At 35.7% G+C, this 17,194-nt stretch overlaps 2 protein-coding genes across 2 annotated transcripts; both read left to right on the plus strand.

The window, feature by feature from the left end:
* Positions 1 to 1,532: 1,532 nt before the first annotated feature.
* Positions 1,533 to 5,280, plus strand: LOC133329010 (trichohyalin-like). The gene is made up of 2 exons (XM_061537510.1): positions 1,533 to 5,170; positions 5,226 to 5,280. Exons 1-2 carry the CDS (start codon positions 1,533 to 1,535, stop codon positions 5,278 to 5,280), a joined length of 3,693 nt encoding a protein of 1,230 aa, XP_061393494.1.
* A 5,521-nt stretch (positions 5,281 to 10,801) lies between these two features.
* Positions 10,802 to 13,606, plus strand: LOC133329009 (myb-like protein X). The gene is made up of 2 exons (XM_061537509.1): positions 10,802 to 13,494; positions 13,552 to 13,606. Exons 1-2 carry the CDS (start codon positions 10,802 to 10,804, stop codon positions 13,604 to 13,606), a joined length of 2,748 nt encoding a protein of 915 aa, XP_061393493.1.
* The last annotated feature ends 3,588 nt before the right edge of the window (positions 13,607 to 17,194 follow it).

A 17,194-nucleotide genomic window follows, 5' to 3' on the forward strand; every position in this document is an offset into this window, starting at 1 on the left:
CACAATTTAAATTGTACCAAATTTAGTACACATTAGTACAAAATTTTAAAACTTCTCACATATCTCAATCTTACACCTCGACAGTGATCCTGACTCCAAGTTTTATGCTTCTAGCTCAATTGGTTCACCTAAAATTCAAATTGTACCAAATTTAGTACCATTTAGTACCCATAAGTAATATTGTCTTAAACTGAGTCCTGACCCCAATCCTACACCCCTACAATGATCCAAATTTCATTGTTTCAGCTCTATCGGTTCACCCAAATCCAAATTGTACCAATTATAGTACGATTTAGTACTTTTCGTACACATAAGTAACAAATTTCCAAAACTACGTACATATCACAATCCTATACTCCGACGGTAATGTTACTTTAAATTTTCAGGATTCTAGCTCCATTTGTACCTCCAAATCAAATTTGTACCAAATATAGTACCATATAGTACTTTTCGTACACATGAGTACACGGTTTCAAAACCATCTCCTTATATCGACCCTACTTCCCAACCCTAATTCGCATTCCAAATTTCAAGTTTTTAGCTCTATCCGTTCTCATTCTACAGAATTGTACCAAATTTAGTACATTTTCGTACATTTCGGATAGTTGTAGTTCGAATTTCCTAAAACCCTTTGGTACATCTATCCTACACTCCATCAGTGACCCTCAATCCAAATTTCAGAGTTCTAGCTCTACTGGTTCGCCAAATACAAATGATATCATATTTAGTACTTTTTAGTACTTTTCGTACCCTTCTAATACGAATTTCCAAAAACCCAGCCTTATCTGTCACATTTGGGCCAAGAGTGACCCTCACCCAAAATTTCAAGATTCTAGCTTCAGCCGTTTCGTCTGGGCGTTGATGAATCGTTAAATCAGTCAGTCAATCAGTCAGTCAGTCAATCAGTCAGTCAGTCAATCACTTTACTCTTTTATTAGTATAGATAAAATCCACGCCTTCTATTGGTCCTTAATACCACTTAATACCCCTTCACCCATGTTTTTCTATGAAGTCAAGCCAATCCATTCATTCTGTGCCAGACAACAGACAATGACGTCACACGCAAGTGAGAAAATTCTTATCAATGAATTTCATTGTGCGAACGAAATTGCATTCATGAAAAGTGTGAAACGAAGGAAAAAAACGAACAACAATATAAATTCGTTGAAGCATATAACACAAATAAAGGATGCGGGATAAATGTTACCATGTCCTGCAGCATAGTGTGCCTGTTCGATAAGGAATAGAAATAAATCAGATTTTTATTTAATTGAAATTCAATAAAAAAATGAGAAACGATAGAAACATCCTTTATTTATGAGTATAAAAGGAGCTGCGAAAGCCTAGCAGGACATCAGTCACTACAGCGACTTCGAACGAAACAAATCGAATATAACGAAAGTAACCACGCGGAGAAACTCAATACGAAAACTTATCCAAGTCAATAGAAAGTTCAGAAATTAACTAGAATTTTTCTAAAGTTCAAAACCAAGGAAGCCAGAGAACAGTTAAACAAAGCCTTACAAGTGAAAATGTTGTTTGGCTCTTGGCAGTTAAAAGCTGCTTTCAGCCTACTATTGTTGGTGCCAATTTTTGGCCAACAGCATCTAACCCGCCGAACATGTGAACGAGAGGTTTGTTATGACCGAAATGTTGGCCTCATGCGGGAAGTAACTACATCCGATACCTCAATCAATAACAATCGTAATGAATTTTTGAAAAATATTAATAACGATGTCATTGGAAATCGTATTGAAAGACAACGAGAGCGAATTTCTGATCGTTCCGATGATACAATCCGGCAACAACAAGAGACGAGAGAATCTCGTTCCCTTGATAGCCGTATAAGAACATCTAGCGCTGAACGAGAACGCCAAGACAACCGAAGGGACAGTAACATGGAGAGATATCGGGAAGTTCGTTATCGTCGCGACGAGAATAAATCTGATTTAAATAATCTCAATGAGAGAAACGAAATCAGGGAGCGCGAGAACCGTCGTGCTGATCAAACTGAACGACGAAATGAAATTGCGAGAAATATTGTTGCAGACTCCGAAAATTCTCGCCGATTTTCCAATCGTCGTACTGAGAATGGATTAGAACGAGAAAATCGTAATGACAATGAAGAGCGGCGTTTTGAAACACGTGCCATTCAAAGGCAACGATCAGTAGAGCGAGAGATGCAAAATCGTAACGAACGTAATATGGACACACGACGAGAGATTAAAACCGAACACGACACACGACGATTTAATTCCCGAAAAGCTATTAACGACATGGAATTAAGTCGCAATGAAAACCGGCGAGACAATACTATGCGAGAGCGAGAGGAACGAGATGAAATTCGTCGAGTAGGTACTGAACGTTCTAACGAACGTATGAGGGAAGTTCGTCAGCGGCGTGATGAAAACAAAGAGAGCGCTCTGCGATTTGAATCACATCTCGGTGAACGTAACAATAATGCGAGAGACTATGAATCCCGCCGCTCTAATATGGATGAATCCAATCGTATTCGCGAAGAACGAAACGAAAATGCTTTACGAGTTGAATCACGGCGAAATAACGACAGGAAAACTGAAACTCTAGATGCATGTAACGATGATAGAAGAGAGGAAGACCGTAATGAAAACATTTCCGATCGAATTCGTGAAGACCGGGAAAGGCGTGATGAAAATAAAGATAACAGGCTAATAGTTGAATCACATGAAAACCGGCGAGACAATACTAGGCGAGAGCGAGAAGACCGAGCTGAAATTCGTCGAGTAGATACTGAACGTTCTAACGAACGTATGAGGGAAGTTCGTCAGCGTCGTGATGAAAACAAAGATAACACTTTACGAATTGAATCACAGCGCGATGAACGTAACAATAATGTGAGATACTATGAATCCAATCGTATTCGCGAAGAACGAAACGAAAATGCTTTACGAGTTGAATCACGGCGAAATAGCGACAGGAGACAAGAAGAAAACCGCAATGAAAATGCATCCTATCGAGTTCGTGAAGTCCGAGAAAGGCGTGATGAATCACAACAAAATATCGATACACGACGTGAAATTCGAGATGAACGTATCGATAGCGCCAGAGATGGATCCAATCGTGTTCGCGAAGATGACAGGTTACGAGTTCAATCACGGCGAACTGAAGATAGGAAACGTGAAATCCGAGATGAAGGTAATGGCGACAGACAGGAAACACGAGAACGCAGGGAAGAAGTCACACGACGACTTGAATCACAACGATCTGTCACTGAACAAGTTCGTGAAGGTGAAGACCGCCGTATTGTGCGAGACAATATCGAAATAGAAAATATGCTAACGGAGATGAAAGACTATGGCCGATTAGAATCACAATGCTCCCGCTTTGATAAATCCAGTCGAATTCGTGAGGTCCGCCAAAGGCATAATAATAATGACGAGCGGCTGGAATCACGCCGAATTAGCGACAGGAGACTTCAAACTTTAGATGAACGTAACGACGATAGACGTGAACAAATCCGAGAGGAAAGAGAATGGTCCAGCGAAAATATTTCTGATCGCATACATGAAGTTCGAGAAAGGCGTGATGGAAATATAGACAGCAGAATCCGAGTTGAAACACAGCGATCTGAAATTCGTAATGTACGTAGCGAAGATAGACAGAAAATACAAGAACGCAGGGAAGAAATTACACGACGATTTGAATCACGACGATCAGATACCGAACGAATTCGTGAAGTTGAAGACCGACGTAATGAACGTGACAATAACGAAATGGAAAATAGGCTACAAGAGAGGGAAAACTACGAACGAGTGGAATTGCGTGAAATTCGTCAAAGGCGAGATGACAAAAGGGAAAACACAATGCGGGATGATTCAAGGCGACGTGGAGTTGAAGACCGTCGTAATGACCGTGACAATACCCAAGTAGAAAATAGACTAAGACGTGAAGAGCAATTAGAATCGGAACGGTCCAATGAAAATGTAGATAATCGAATTCGCGAAGTCCGACAACGCCGTGATGACAGCACAGACAATACAGTACGAGATAATCAACGTCAAATGAAAGAAGATCGCATCGACATCAGGCGTGAAGGAAGTGAAAGGAGGGATGAAGCCACACAACGATATAGTCGACGAGAAATATTGGATCGACGTAACGATAGACGAGAAGGCAGGACTGAATCACTACGCTCCAATGAAGTTCGACACCGCCGTGATGAAAATGCATCACGAGATTCTCCTCGTGAATCAAGGGAAGATCGTATGGAAATTATGCGAGAAGAAAGGGAACGAACTAATGAACCTACTCGGCGATTTGAATCACAGCGATTTGCTGGTACAAACGAAAGAATTCGTGAATTAAATCGTGTAGTCAGGGATCGACGCAATGAAAATAGGATATATAGCAGCGAAAGGGAAACTACACGTCGTTTTGTTACTGCCGAAGGGGAAAATCAACGACAGTCACAGCGACAAGAATCTTCTAAAAATCAATCCGATAGAGAAATTCGCAATCGACGTGATGAAAATATTAAAGACCGTGAAACACGCAGTGGAAGTAACAATGATCGAATTCATTCCCGTCGTGAAATTCATGATCGTCTCTCAGAAAGTATCAGCCGGAAGGATGATTTACGATTATCTAATGGTATTTCATCCAATATTATTCGTGAGGATCGCGTCCAACGTGAGGCGAGAAGCCAAGAACGTGAATCAAGACGAGAAGATACGAATCTCTTAAACCGACGAGCAGGCAATAGGGAAGATTATGAGGATAGAAATACTGATCGGTCAATCGAAATTGATTCTCGACGAATTCGTGAAATTAATGTCCGACGAATTGAATCTCGTGATACTGACCGCACAGACATACGCAACGAGCGAGATGTACTACGACGATCAATGGATGTTGAATCTCGTCAAACTCGCGAAATGAACAATCGTCGTGATACCAATGAAGAACGCATTCAACGAGCAGACTCCCGCGAAAGTGATCGCTATGAACGTATATCAGCTGAAAATAGAAGGAATGAAATCAGAGGATTGGAATATCGCAACATTCGCTACATTGAAGACGACATTGTGGAGAAGCCATTGGGTTCCTTTAATAAGTCATACATAATGCTCGGCCAAGGGATTATTTTATCCTTCATTGTGGCTCAAACACTAGGCGGAAAGATGGCAATGAAGTAAGCTCCCATTCGTATATAAATTGATATTCCAATAACTTCAATTCATTTACAGATACCAAAATATACCTCAAAAGTTACGTGAAGGCTTGGGAGTTTTGGGATTTTAAGGCGTTACTGAAAATGGACCAAACGATATCAATGGATTAATGAGACAACTGGCAATGAAACTGAAACTGTATATATTTCTATTTTAGTCGAAATTATTAGTTTTTTAAGCAACAAAAATATTCTGAAACAAATGTGTACCTAAAAGCAAAGATGATATAGACCTATGCATATATAAGAAATATATATTAATATATAATAGAAGTGAAATCAGCAGCTATCTAACAATTATGTTATCCCTAATAATAAAATAGTTGTGAGCAACGAGTTTAACAAAAGCAACATACATATATACACACGTTATTCCTTATTTAATCGTTATAAATAAATACATATTTTATGCAAATAAAAATATTATAAAAAATATGCAATAATCAAAAATTAATTTGTTTTATTGAAATTATAATATTAAATATAAATTAATAATAAATTTTCAATGAATATTTTATGGGATGTTTTTTTTAAACAATATTGTCAGGATTGGATTTTTTAAAGACTATTTTTTTAACGTGGATATAAAAATATTTTTAGCGACTATTGTAAGGAGTGGGCTTTTTAAAGAATATTTGTTCAACGACTACAATAAGCCTTGGATTTTTAAAAGAATATGTTTCAATGACTATTATAGGACGTGGATTCTTTACATAATATATTTTCATGGAATATTATAAGCCGTGGATATTTTAAAGAATACGTTTTCAACGGCAATTATAGAACATGGTTTTTAAAGGATTATTTTTCAAGGACTAAGTGTGGTTTTTTTAAAGAATATGTTTTCAAGGACTACCGTAAGTGTGGATCGATATACCCTTAAGGTGGAGGGTATATTAAATTTTTCATTCCGTTTGAAGAAACTCGAAATATTCACCGCAGACCCCACAAAGTATATACCCTGGGGGCCAAATCTAAAGCAACTAAAATTACAAGGTTAATAAATGCCGCAAAACCTTTTCAAAAATAGAAATAGAATTTTTTCAGTTTTAAACACAAAGGCATTAATGCAAAATTCACTATGAAATAAATAATAATTTATGGATTAGGGAATTGTCTCAATTGTTTGCTTGGACAAAACTAAAGCAACTCTACAATACACACAGATAACATCTAAAGTTATAGTTATTTTTACCGTTACAATTACACCTATTTCGATTCTTATAGAAAAATTTTAAATGGATTTTATTACAATAAAATGTGTCTGGTTTTCAGTTTTGACTTACTGCAAAAAAATACAAAAATGGCTAGAAAAAAAATACAGTACCCCGATCAAATTACCAGTGATTGTGAAAATAATTTATCACAGAAAATGATTTCGGAGAAATATTCCACGAATAAATCAGTGATTTCTTGAATTACAAGTTGATTTTATGCAACTATTTCAGTAGTGACAGTTCAGCACCGAGAAAGTCTGCAAAGGAACATCACTTCGTACTGATCAACAAATTGTAATAGCAGTAAACCAGTAAGGAAAGTAGTAAAGTCGGACGGGGCCGACTATATGATACCCTTCACCACTTTGGGTATATTCAACAGATAAATCCTAACAGACGTCGCATTTTTAAAGGACCAGTAAAATGAAATTGGATTCATAAACATGTCATTCAGCAACCGATACTAAATTTTTAATTTGGTCAGATATAGAAGCTCTACATCTTAAACGATTTCAGGAAACTTAACACACATCATTCTAGACCTAATTCATTACGCTGTGCCAAAGTTCGTGCAAACCGAAAGATATTAAGGGACTTTGGTACACCATTTACCTTAAATCGGACGAAAATATATATGGGAACCAGGGACGTACGCAGGGGGGCGGCCCGGGCCCTCCCCGAAATGAAATTTTTTCACAGTAGGTTTATGTTTGCAACAGCGAATTTTTTCATTTTGTACTACCTAAATTCCGTGCAAATCGAAAGATTTATAGAGACTTTGGTGCACTATTTACATTAAATCGGACGAAAATATATATGGGAGCTATATCTAAATCTGAACCATTTTTTCCCAATTTCAATAGGGTTCGTCCTTGGGCCAATTAAGAGACCTATGCCAAATTTAATCCAAATCGAATCATAAATGCGACCTGTACTTTGTTCACAAAAATACATGGACGGACATGTGTAAATCGACTGAGAAAGTTATTCTATGCATATTCTCAAAAGGAACCATGTGTCTATCTCGTTTCCTTTTGCCTGTTACAAACCTATGCACAAAGACATAATACCCATACCACAGTGCGGTGAAGGCTATAAAAATACCCATTTAAGAGTACAACGGAATTTGTGAAAAGGTTATCGTTGGATATAACCTCAAGAAAATAGCATGGACGATCTATGGTAGCAGGCCTACATGCACGGAAACTATCAAGAAAGTTATTTTATTTCTGAAAAGAATAATTGGAATCCGACTCAGTGGATAAATATTATGCTCTTGGATGAATTAAAATTAAATATTAAAGACTCAGACATGAACAACAATTACTGGGAGGAACTCTGAAAATTAAAGGCTCATGCCACAGTATTGCAAGGGTACTGGGAAGCATGGAGGAGTGTAATGGGTCGGATTGTTTATAAAGAATGTATTGGATAACGATATGGTTCCCTTCGCCGAAGAAAATATACCGTTTGTTTGGGCGTTTCAGCATGACAGTAACCTCCAAAACATGTTAGGGATTGGTTGCGGCAGTCAAAATCATGGTTTTTAATGGCCAACACAATCATCAGATCTGTACCCCATAGAAAAATTTTTGGAGTTCATAGATATCAAAATCAAAAGAGATTCGTGAACAAACTAACTTCTTCCCAAATGTTCAGGATGCAAGGAATAGTATACCCAAAAATCAAATTGAGCATTTTATTGATTCATTGGCCTCTGAGTGTATTGCGGTAATGAAAAATAATGGTTATAATGGCGATTACCAGCAAAATCTTGAAAGTTTCTTTAGTTTTGACCAACAAAAATTGGGTCTGTTTAGTTTTCTACTGTATTATTGTTTTTTTTTTCTACGAATTTCTTAAAAAAACAGGTCATTTATTCAGTTTGCAATTTCAGTTGCTTTAGTTTTGGCCACCAGTGTAAATTCTTGATCATAATAAAATTCTATGTCGTTTAAGCATGTCCCGTCTGTCTGTCCGTCTGTTGAAATCACAATATAGAGCACAATATTTAAGATGAGTTCTGAAATTTTGCACAGAAATTGCTATTACTCTAGCTTATTCTTTGGCCCGATCCCCTTCTCCATGCTAAATTTCACGATGTTCGGGCCATTATTGCGGCCTCTGGAGCGGCCAGAAAAACCGACAAAAATTTAGTCCATTTCATCCCCTAAATATTAACCGATCTTTCCCCAAAACAATAGGCGCCTTCATTGGCCAGAACCCATCCTACATGCAAAATTTCGTGAAGATTGGTCCATAACTGTGGCCTGTATCGTGTTTACAAATTATAATGGACAGACGGACGGACGGTCGGACACACATGTCTAGATCGACTCAGCTAGTCGAGATATGACGATCGGCGGGTCTAGGAACAATATTTCGCGGTGTTACAAACTTTTGGGGCTGCACAAAGCTATAATACCCTGACAACATAGTTGTGTAGGGTATAATTAATAATATTAATCCAAGATTCAGGGTATCTCCCTGGCTGTAATTTGGTATTTTGGGTACTGATTGAATAACACATTTTTGACACGTTTTTCAATCAAATTGGCTCTAATTTGTATTTTGATTCTGCACACTAAAAATGATTAATACTGACCGAAGATGAAATTTTGAGCAATTTTGACACTTTTTCATTGGCTGTCTCACTACCCAAAAAATATCAATATTGACCTCCATTTTATTATAGTCCAATATAACGATAGGCAAACTATTAGATACTTTGAGAATTTCAGTTATCTGTTTCTGACGTATTTTTGGGTATGTTAAAGGTCTGTTCATAACATGAGTCCCCATTAATTTTATAAATTTTTATTGTCATTCTCATGGTGGAGAATATAAAATATTCGGCCGGGCCAAACTGATTATCGTTTTTACTGGTTTAAAGAATATTTTTTCAAGGACTACCATAAGTGTGGATTTTTTAAGAATAATTTTGCAAGGACTCCTTATTGGGTTTCTATGAGGTCTTTCTCATATTGGTCTTCTATGAGAAGTTTTCTGGTATTTATAAGAAGTGCTATTGATAAAGCTTACTGGTCTTCTATAACACCTATTTATCTTGTACAAGAAGGTCGATTGGTCCTCTACAAAAAGAAATACTGAAATACAGTCGAGTACGGTTATAGCGAACTCGTAGGGACCAAGCAAATTATTTCGTTATAGAAGAAGTTCGTTATATTCAAAGTAAGGCAAAATATAGGCTTAGTACAAAAATATATTTTTCTAAGATGCTTCTCCTTTTCTTTAATGAATCTCAAATTACAGATGACAATTTACATTAGTTAGGATTGTCCTCGTTAAATATATAAAAACTGAATGTTGGGACCGAATAAATAGTTCGTTATATCCGTAGTTCACTATTAGAGTAAGGATTTGTATGAAAAATATGTCTTAAAACTTCGGGACCCGGAAATGTGTTCGCTATAAGAAAAGTTCGTTATAATCAGTATTCGTTATAAGCGTACTCGACTGTACTTCCATAGACACCCAGGTCTTCCGGTATATATAGGAAAAACTATTAGTTTTCTTTATGAAGACCTACTAGTCTTCTATGCGAAAATATATCAGTCTTCTCTGTGAAGATATAGCAGCCTTGGTTTTCTCTAAGAAGATCTACGGTATTCTATATGAAGATATACCGATCTTCTAGTATTTATGAAGACCAACTGGTCTTTTTTTTCTTGTATTTATATGAACATATTTGTTTTGTATGAGAAGACTTAAGGGTCGTGTTAGTTTCTACGAGACCATATTTAGGTCTATGAAAAGAGAAGGCCAACATTCTTTGAGAAAACCAATTCGTCTTCCATGACAAGAGCTAGTAGACTTTTACAAGTTGAAAACGTACTTGTATTCCATAAGAACTTCATTGGTTTTCTATAAAATGATTATTAACCTCCTGTCGAAAGACCTGTAAAAATCGTTTAAATATAATTTGTATCAATCTGCTTAATCAATCATTTTCCCACTGACTGCTTTAATAAGATTATAAATGACATTTTATTAGCAGTCCAGTAAAAAATTGTATATAAAATTCTCTACATTCTATGACGTCACTGTTTACAGAAAATTCGCATGAATGAATTTCATTCACACTTTTCATTCATAAAATTTGTGAAACACACGCTTTTACACACCTACATTGTATATGTAGGGGATTTGATATCCTTCACCATGGTGTACATGTGCGATAAGAAAAAAAATAAATTACATTTTGTTCAATTTAATTCCAATCAACAAATTCTACAACGTCAAGGAATCTCTGAGTATAAAAGGACCATAGGAATGCTGGTACGACAACAGTCAAGTCCAAGACTTCGATAGAATCAAAACTAAAAATATTTCAAACAAAATAGTAAACGTAAATATGTTTATAAAACCGTGGCAGTTAAAAACAGTTGTCGGCCTTCTTTTTTTGGTGCCAATTTTTGGACAACATATAACGCGAACATGTGAGCGAAAGTTTTGTTATGAACGAGATGTTGGCCTAAAACGGGAAGTAACTGCTGACCATACCTCAACCAATAACAATAGCCATGAATTTCTGAAACGTATCAGCAACGATGATATTGAAAATCGTATCGAAAGGCAACGAGAGCGAATTTCCGATCGCTTCGATGATACAATGCGACAACCACAGGAGATGAGAGAATCTCGTTCCCCTGATAACCGTATAAGAACATCTAGCGCTCAGCAACGAATTGAAGGAGAACGCCAAGTCAACCGAAGAGACAGTAACATGGAGAGATATCGTGAAGTTCGTTATCGTCGCGATGAGAATAAATCGGATTTAAATAATCTCAAGGAGGGAAACGAATTCAGCGAACGCGACGACCGACTTACTGAACGGAATGAAAATGAGAGAAATAATAATAACTATGAAAATTATCGCCAAATTTTCAATCGTCGTACTGAGAATGGATTAAAACGGGAAAATCGCAATGGCAATGAAGAGCGGCGTTTTGAAACACGTCAAAGCGAGAATAACAATAGGCGACAATCAGTAGAGCGAAAGATACATAATCGTAACGAACGTAATATGGACACGCGACGAGAGAATAAAACCGAACGCGACACACGACGATTTGATTCCCGAAAAGCTATTAATGACATGGAATTAAGTCGCAATGAAAATCGGCGAGAACGAGAAGACCGAGTTGAAATTCGTCGAGTAGATACTGAACGTTCTAACGAAAGTATGAGGGAAGTTCGTCAGCGACGTGATGAAAACAAAGAGAACACTTTACGAATTCAATCACGACGCTCTAATATGGATGAATCCAATCGTATTCGCGAAGAACGAAACGAATATGCTTTAGGAATTGAATCACGGCGAAATAACGACAGGAGAGCTGAGACTCTAGGTACACGTAACGATGATCGACGAGAGGAAGACCCTAATGAAAACATTTCCGATCGAATTCGTGAAGTTCGAGAAAGGCATTTTGAAAATAATCGTATTCGTGAAGAACGCCTAGGTCGTGATGAGAATAACGATTATGGTTTACGATCTGAATCTCGGCGAACTAGCGACAGGAGACACGAAGCTCTACAGGCTAGACGTGAAGAATACCGCAATGAAAATGCATCTGATCGAATGCGTGAAGTCCGAGGAAGGCGTGATGGAAAGAAAGACAACAGGCTACGAGTTGAATCTCAACGAGATAGCAATAGACGACGTGAAATTCGAGACGAACGTATCGATAACGCAAGGGACTATGCACGATTCGAATCACGTCGCTCTATTGTTGATGAATCCAATCGTATTCGCAAAGATGGCAGGTTACGAGTTGAATCTAAGCGAACTGAAGATAGGCAACGTGAAATCCGAGATGAAAGCGATGGCGATAGAGAGGAAACACGAGAACACAGGGAAGAAGTCGTACGGCGATTAGAATCACAACGATCTGCCACTGAACAAGTTCGCGAAGTTGAAGACCGTCGTGAGATACGCAGTGAAGATGGACAGGAACAACGAGAACGCAGGGAAGAAGTTACACGACGACTTCAATCACAGCGATCTGACACTGAACGAATTCGTGAAGTTGAAGAAATGGAAAATAGGCTACAGGAGAGGAAAGACTACGAACCATTGGAATCACAACGCTCCCGTTTAGAAGATTCTAGACGAATTCGCGAAGTTCGGGATGAACCAAGGCGATCTACTGACAAGAGATTCGAAATTTTAGATAAACGTATTGATGATAGAGAAGAACAAGACCGAGAATATTCACGGTGGTTCAATGAAGATGTATCCACTCGTATTAGCGAGGTACGAGAAAGGCGTGACGTATCACGACGAACCATTACAACCGATCGCGAAATTCGAGATGCACGTAAAGATGATAGACAGCAGGAACGTGGACGCCGAGAAGGTGACTTACGACGACATCTGTCACAAAGATCTGGTCCTGATCAACGACGTGATGTTGAAGACCGCCGTAATGATGAGCGAATTCTGTCCCGTCGTGAAATTCATGATTGTCGCTCTGAAAGTCGCAGTAGGAATGATGATTTACGATTATCTAATGGAATTGTATCCAATATTATTCGTGAGGATCGCGTCCAGCGTGAGGAGGGAAGACAAGAACGTGAATCCATGCAAGAAGATATGAATCTGTTAAAACGACGAGTAGACAATAGGGAAGATTATGAAGATAGAAATGTTGATCGGTCAATGGAAATTGATTCTCGACGAATTCGTCAAATTGAAGACCGGCGAATTGAATCTCGTGATACAGAACGCACTAACAGACGCAACGAGCGAAATGTACTACGACGAGCAATGGATGTTGAAACTCGTCAAACACGCGAAATGAATAATCGCCAAAATACCAATGAAGAACGCATTCAACGAGCAGACTCCCGCTATGAACGTTTATCCGCTGAAAATAGAAGAAATGAGATCAGAGGAGTGGAAAATTGCAACATTCGCTACATTGAAGATGCAATTGTAGACAAGCCATTGAGTTCTTTTAATAAGTCATACATAATGCTAGGCCAAGGTTTTATATTATCCTTCATTGTGGCTCAAACACTAAGCGGAAAGATGGCAATGAAGTAAGCTCACGTGGGGATATAAAAATAGATACAACAATAATTTTGATTCTTTTACAGATACCAAAATATACCTCAAAGGTTACGTGAGGGCTTGGGCGTATTGGGATTTTAAGGCAGTGCTGAAAATGGACCAACAGATATCAATGGAATAATGCGTCAACTGGGTATGAATCTTAAACTCTATATATTTCTATTTTAGTCGAAATTATAAGGCTTTCAAACAAAATATATATTCTGAAATAAAAGTGTACCTAAAAGTAAAGATGATATAGACCTATGCATATACATATAACCCATTATATAAATATATAATAAAAGTGAAATTAGTAGACATCCAATATTTGTTATACCTATTTTAATAGTTGTGATCAACCAGTTTAACAAAAGCAACATCCATATATACACACGTTATTCTATATTTTAATCATTGTAAATAATATTTTTCAAATAAATTAAAATATATGCAATATTTAAAATGCGGTTTCTATGTCTGCTTATTTCATAAAAAGATCATTTGTATATACGTTAATAATTAGAAACTGAATTAAATTATGCAGATGCTTTTTCATTGCATTCCCTATAAAAGGGTTAAGAATGTAAAAAAATCGGGTTGTCACAAAACTCATTGAAACAATGTTCCCAGTAGAAAATACTCTCTTGCGTGACAATTTCCTTAACGAAACGTTGACGAAATTTATGGAATTGTCATTCATGACTAAACACATGATATGTCGTCGAAAATGTCGGTCTTCTCGAAATATGAAAACAAAACAAAAATAGTCTGAATCGAGTGTACTATGAAATATTGACAGAAACGAAATGAAAATTCTTTCCGAAATTTGAGAAAAAGAAGACGTGTTTTCTTGGTTAAAATAGATAAGTTTAAAAAAATTATAATTATTTATATATTTATTTAAATGCATTGTTTTACTCTTAGGATGGGACAAATAAATGGCAATTGGTGAAATATTGTAAGTAATATCTGAAAGATGTTTCATATTCCAATGCATTTTAATTATGTCATTTCTTTACAGATGATGTTAAAATTGAGATAATCAATCAATTACGCCAAGTTCTCAGGCTTATTTATATTATATGATATTATGTAAATGTAAGGTATGTTTTTGTAATATAATAAATTTCATGCTATAAAAAATATAAGTGAAAAATATGTATATATATTTTTATTTGAATTTTGAATGGGGTATGATTGACGACAAGATTGATGACAATAGGTATACAGTCATCGAAGGTGTAAACGACAGGAAGTGAATCTGTCGTTAACGAAAAGTAGGGAAATTAGTCGCCGAAGTTGTCGTCAACGACAACTTCGCTTACCCTGTCGCCCAAGTTGTCGTGCATGAATACTGCGACACTTGTGTGAAAATTTCGTCAACGATTTCACATTGTTGTCTGCAAAGTGTCTTCAAGGAATTGACATTGTCTTACACGATTCGTTAATGTTGTCTGCAAGACACTTTCTACTGGGTTGTTAATTAAAAAATTAACCCAATATTCACATACAATACAATCTTATAACACTTCCAAACCAGTCAAATATGTATGGAGATATGAATACCCAACGCCTACAAGTATGCTTCAGTTTTTTTTTAATTTATGAAGAGTGTGAAGAAAATCCAGAATGGATTTGTATATTCTTGACCATAATTCAACTGCTTAAAGGCAATGCTAGAATACAGCATTCATAATTAGGACATTCGTTTTCAAATAATCCGAGTTCACATTTATATTTCCACACCATTTAAAATTTTCTTATCGTAGTTTTACAAGCAACAACCACTACCATCTTAATTCACCGAAAAAAACAAAACCTCCATCGCTGTTTCCTTAACTATTCAATAGTATAAAATATATTTTTGTTTCTTATCTTCAACTACATTGTAGTATTTAAACGTTCTTGGATTTCTTTTTTGGTTTTTGGTCCTACATTAGCTATGGGTGATGGTTCTTTGGACGTACTGCTTTCACCGGCCGATGAATTTCTACTTTTGTTCAGCAATCTTTCAGCCTTGGCATTATCATATTCCTTTAGTTCGGCCAATTTAAGGGGTATACTTTGCAGTTCACGTTTACGCATCTGAAAATTTAAATAATTATGTTTAATAGTTTATTAATTATTTATATCTACAAAAGGAAAAACTCACATTCAACAAATAATTTGGCGTTCCTAAACAAGTATGTAAACAAAACAATATGCCAAAATTCATGCAGCTGTTGTTTGTTGTTGTTTATGGGAGCTTTTTTTATGATACTTTTTAACGTTGCCATATTGATAACAGCTTTGTATTGTACGTACGTTTTGTTATACGAATTGTTGTACGATTTCCCTTTATTTAGCTTTAGTATTTGTAGACCATGTTTATACGAAGGTGTGTGTATAAACATATTTCAAAATATCCGTGTCTTGATAAAAGTAATTTTTAAAAGTTCCACGACTACTATTTTTCATGAAAAAAGTAAAAATAGTAAATTTTCATATATTTTTAAAAAACTCACGCCTAAATCCAGGACTTAAATTTTACTTGGAAAAAGTATTTTTAAAAAATCCACGCCTAAATCCAACCTTAAAATTGTACTTGAAAAAAGTATTTTTAAAATGTCCACTTATAAAGCGGTACAATTTACTTGAATAAGGTATTTTTTAAAAAATCCACACATAAATCCAACCTCAAAAGTTTATTTGAAAAAAAGTATTTTTAAAAAATGTACCATTTGAAAAAAAAAAATATTTTTAAAAAATTTACATCCAAATCAAAATAAGTTTACTTATTTTTTTTAAATTAAAATTTTGCAAAATTAATTAAAAAAAATTTAAAATCCACACCTAAAATATTGGTTAAAAATAGTTTCAGAAAATTCATGACAAAAATTTTACTTGAAAATTATTTTTAAAAAGACCACTCTTAAAATTTTACTTAAAAAAAATATTTTGACACATTCCAATTTTTAGATTTTTACTTTAAAGCTATTTCTAAAAAACCAACGCCTAAAATTGCACTTAAAATTTATTTTTAAAAAATTCAAGGCCAAAATTTTACTTAAAAAAATATTTTTTCGAAGAACAGATTTGTATCGTGGTGTAAAGTTGTATCTTTTTGCAGGTTCTGCAACAGATTTATAACCTCATTACATATCAGGAATTATTAAAAGATTTCTGGCATATTTTCATAATCATATTTTTGGAGCTTAATTTCAATATTATTACTAATTTACGTCAAATCTAGTCAGGTAATTCAAAATTTCTTTTCATTGGTTAATGTCCTGTTCCCGTACTGCAAGAATCTGCTACTTCTTACTATGATAACGAATTTTCCTTTATGATATCGAAGAAAATAGTAAAATCTAGTAGTTTCTTGAGGTCGGGAACATATCATAAAATATATGTACTCCTCCTTAATTACCTTTAGTATGTTCTCGTCCTGCAAAAACCTATTAATTTGTAATATTTTTTCAACATCATCAATTATTATCGTAGTAAAAAGTTTTAAATTTACGAATCTACTACTTTTTATCATGATAACAAATTTTCCTATATGATATCGAAAAAGTTGTAAAAACTAGTGGATTCTTTCAGTACAGATCTATTAATTCTGGTTCGGAAACAGACATTTTGTTTTAAAAATTAATTTCCATTTGTAATTTTAACACAAACGGATATTGGTCTAGCGCGAGACGAGGC

Source organism: Musca vetustissima, unplaced genomic scaffold (assembly GCF_032173495.1).
Source record: "Musca vetustissima isolate MV318-11 ecotype Yass unplaced genomic scaffold, APGP_CSIRO_Mvet_v1 utg213219, whole genome shotgun sequence".
Classification (NCBI taxonomy): domain Eukaryota; kingdom Metazoa; phylum Arthropoda; class Insecta; order Diptera; family Muscidae; genus Musca; species Musca vetustissima.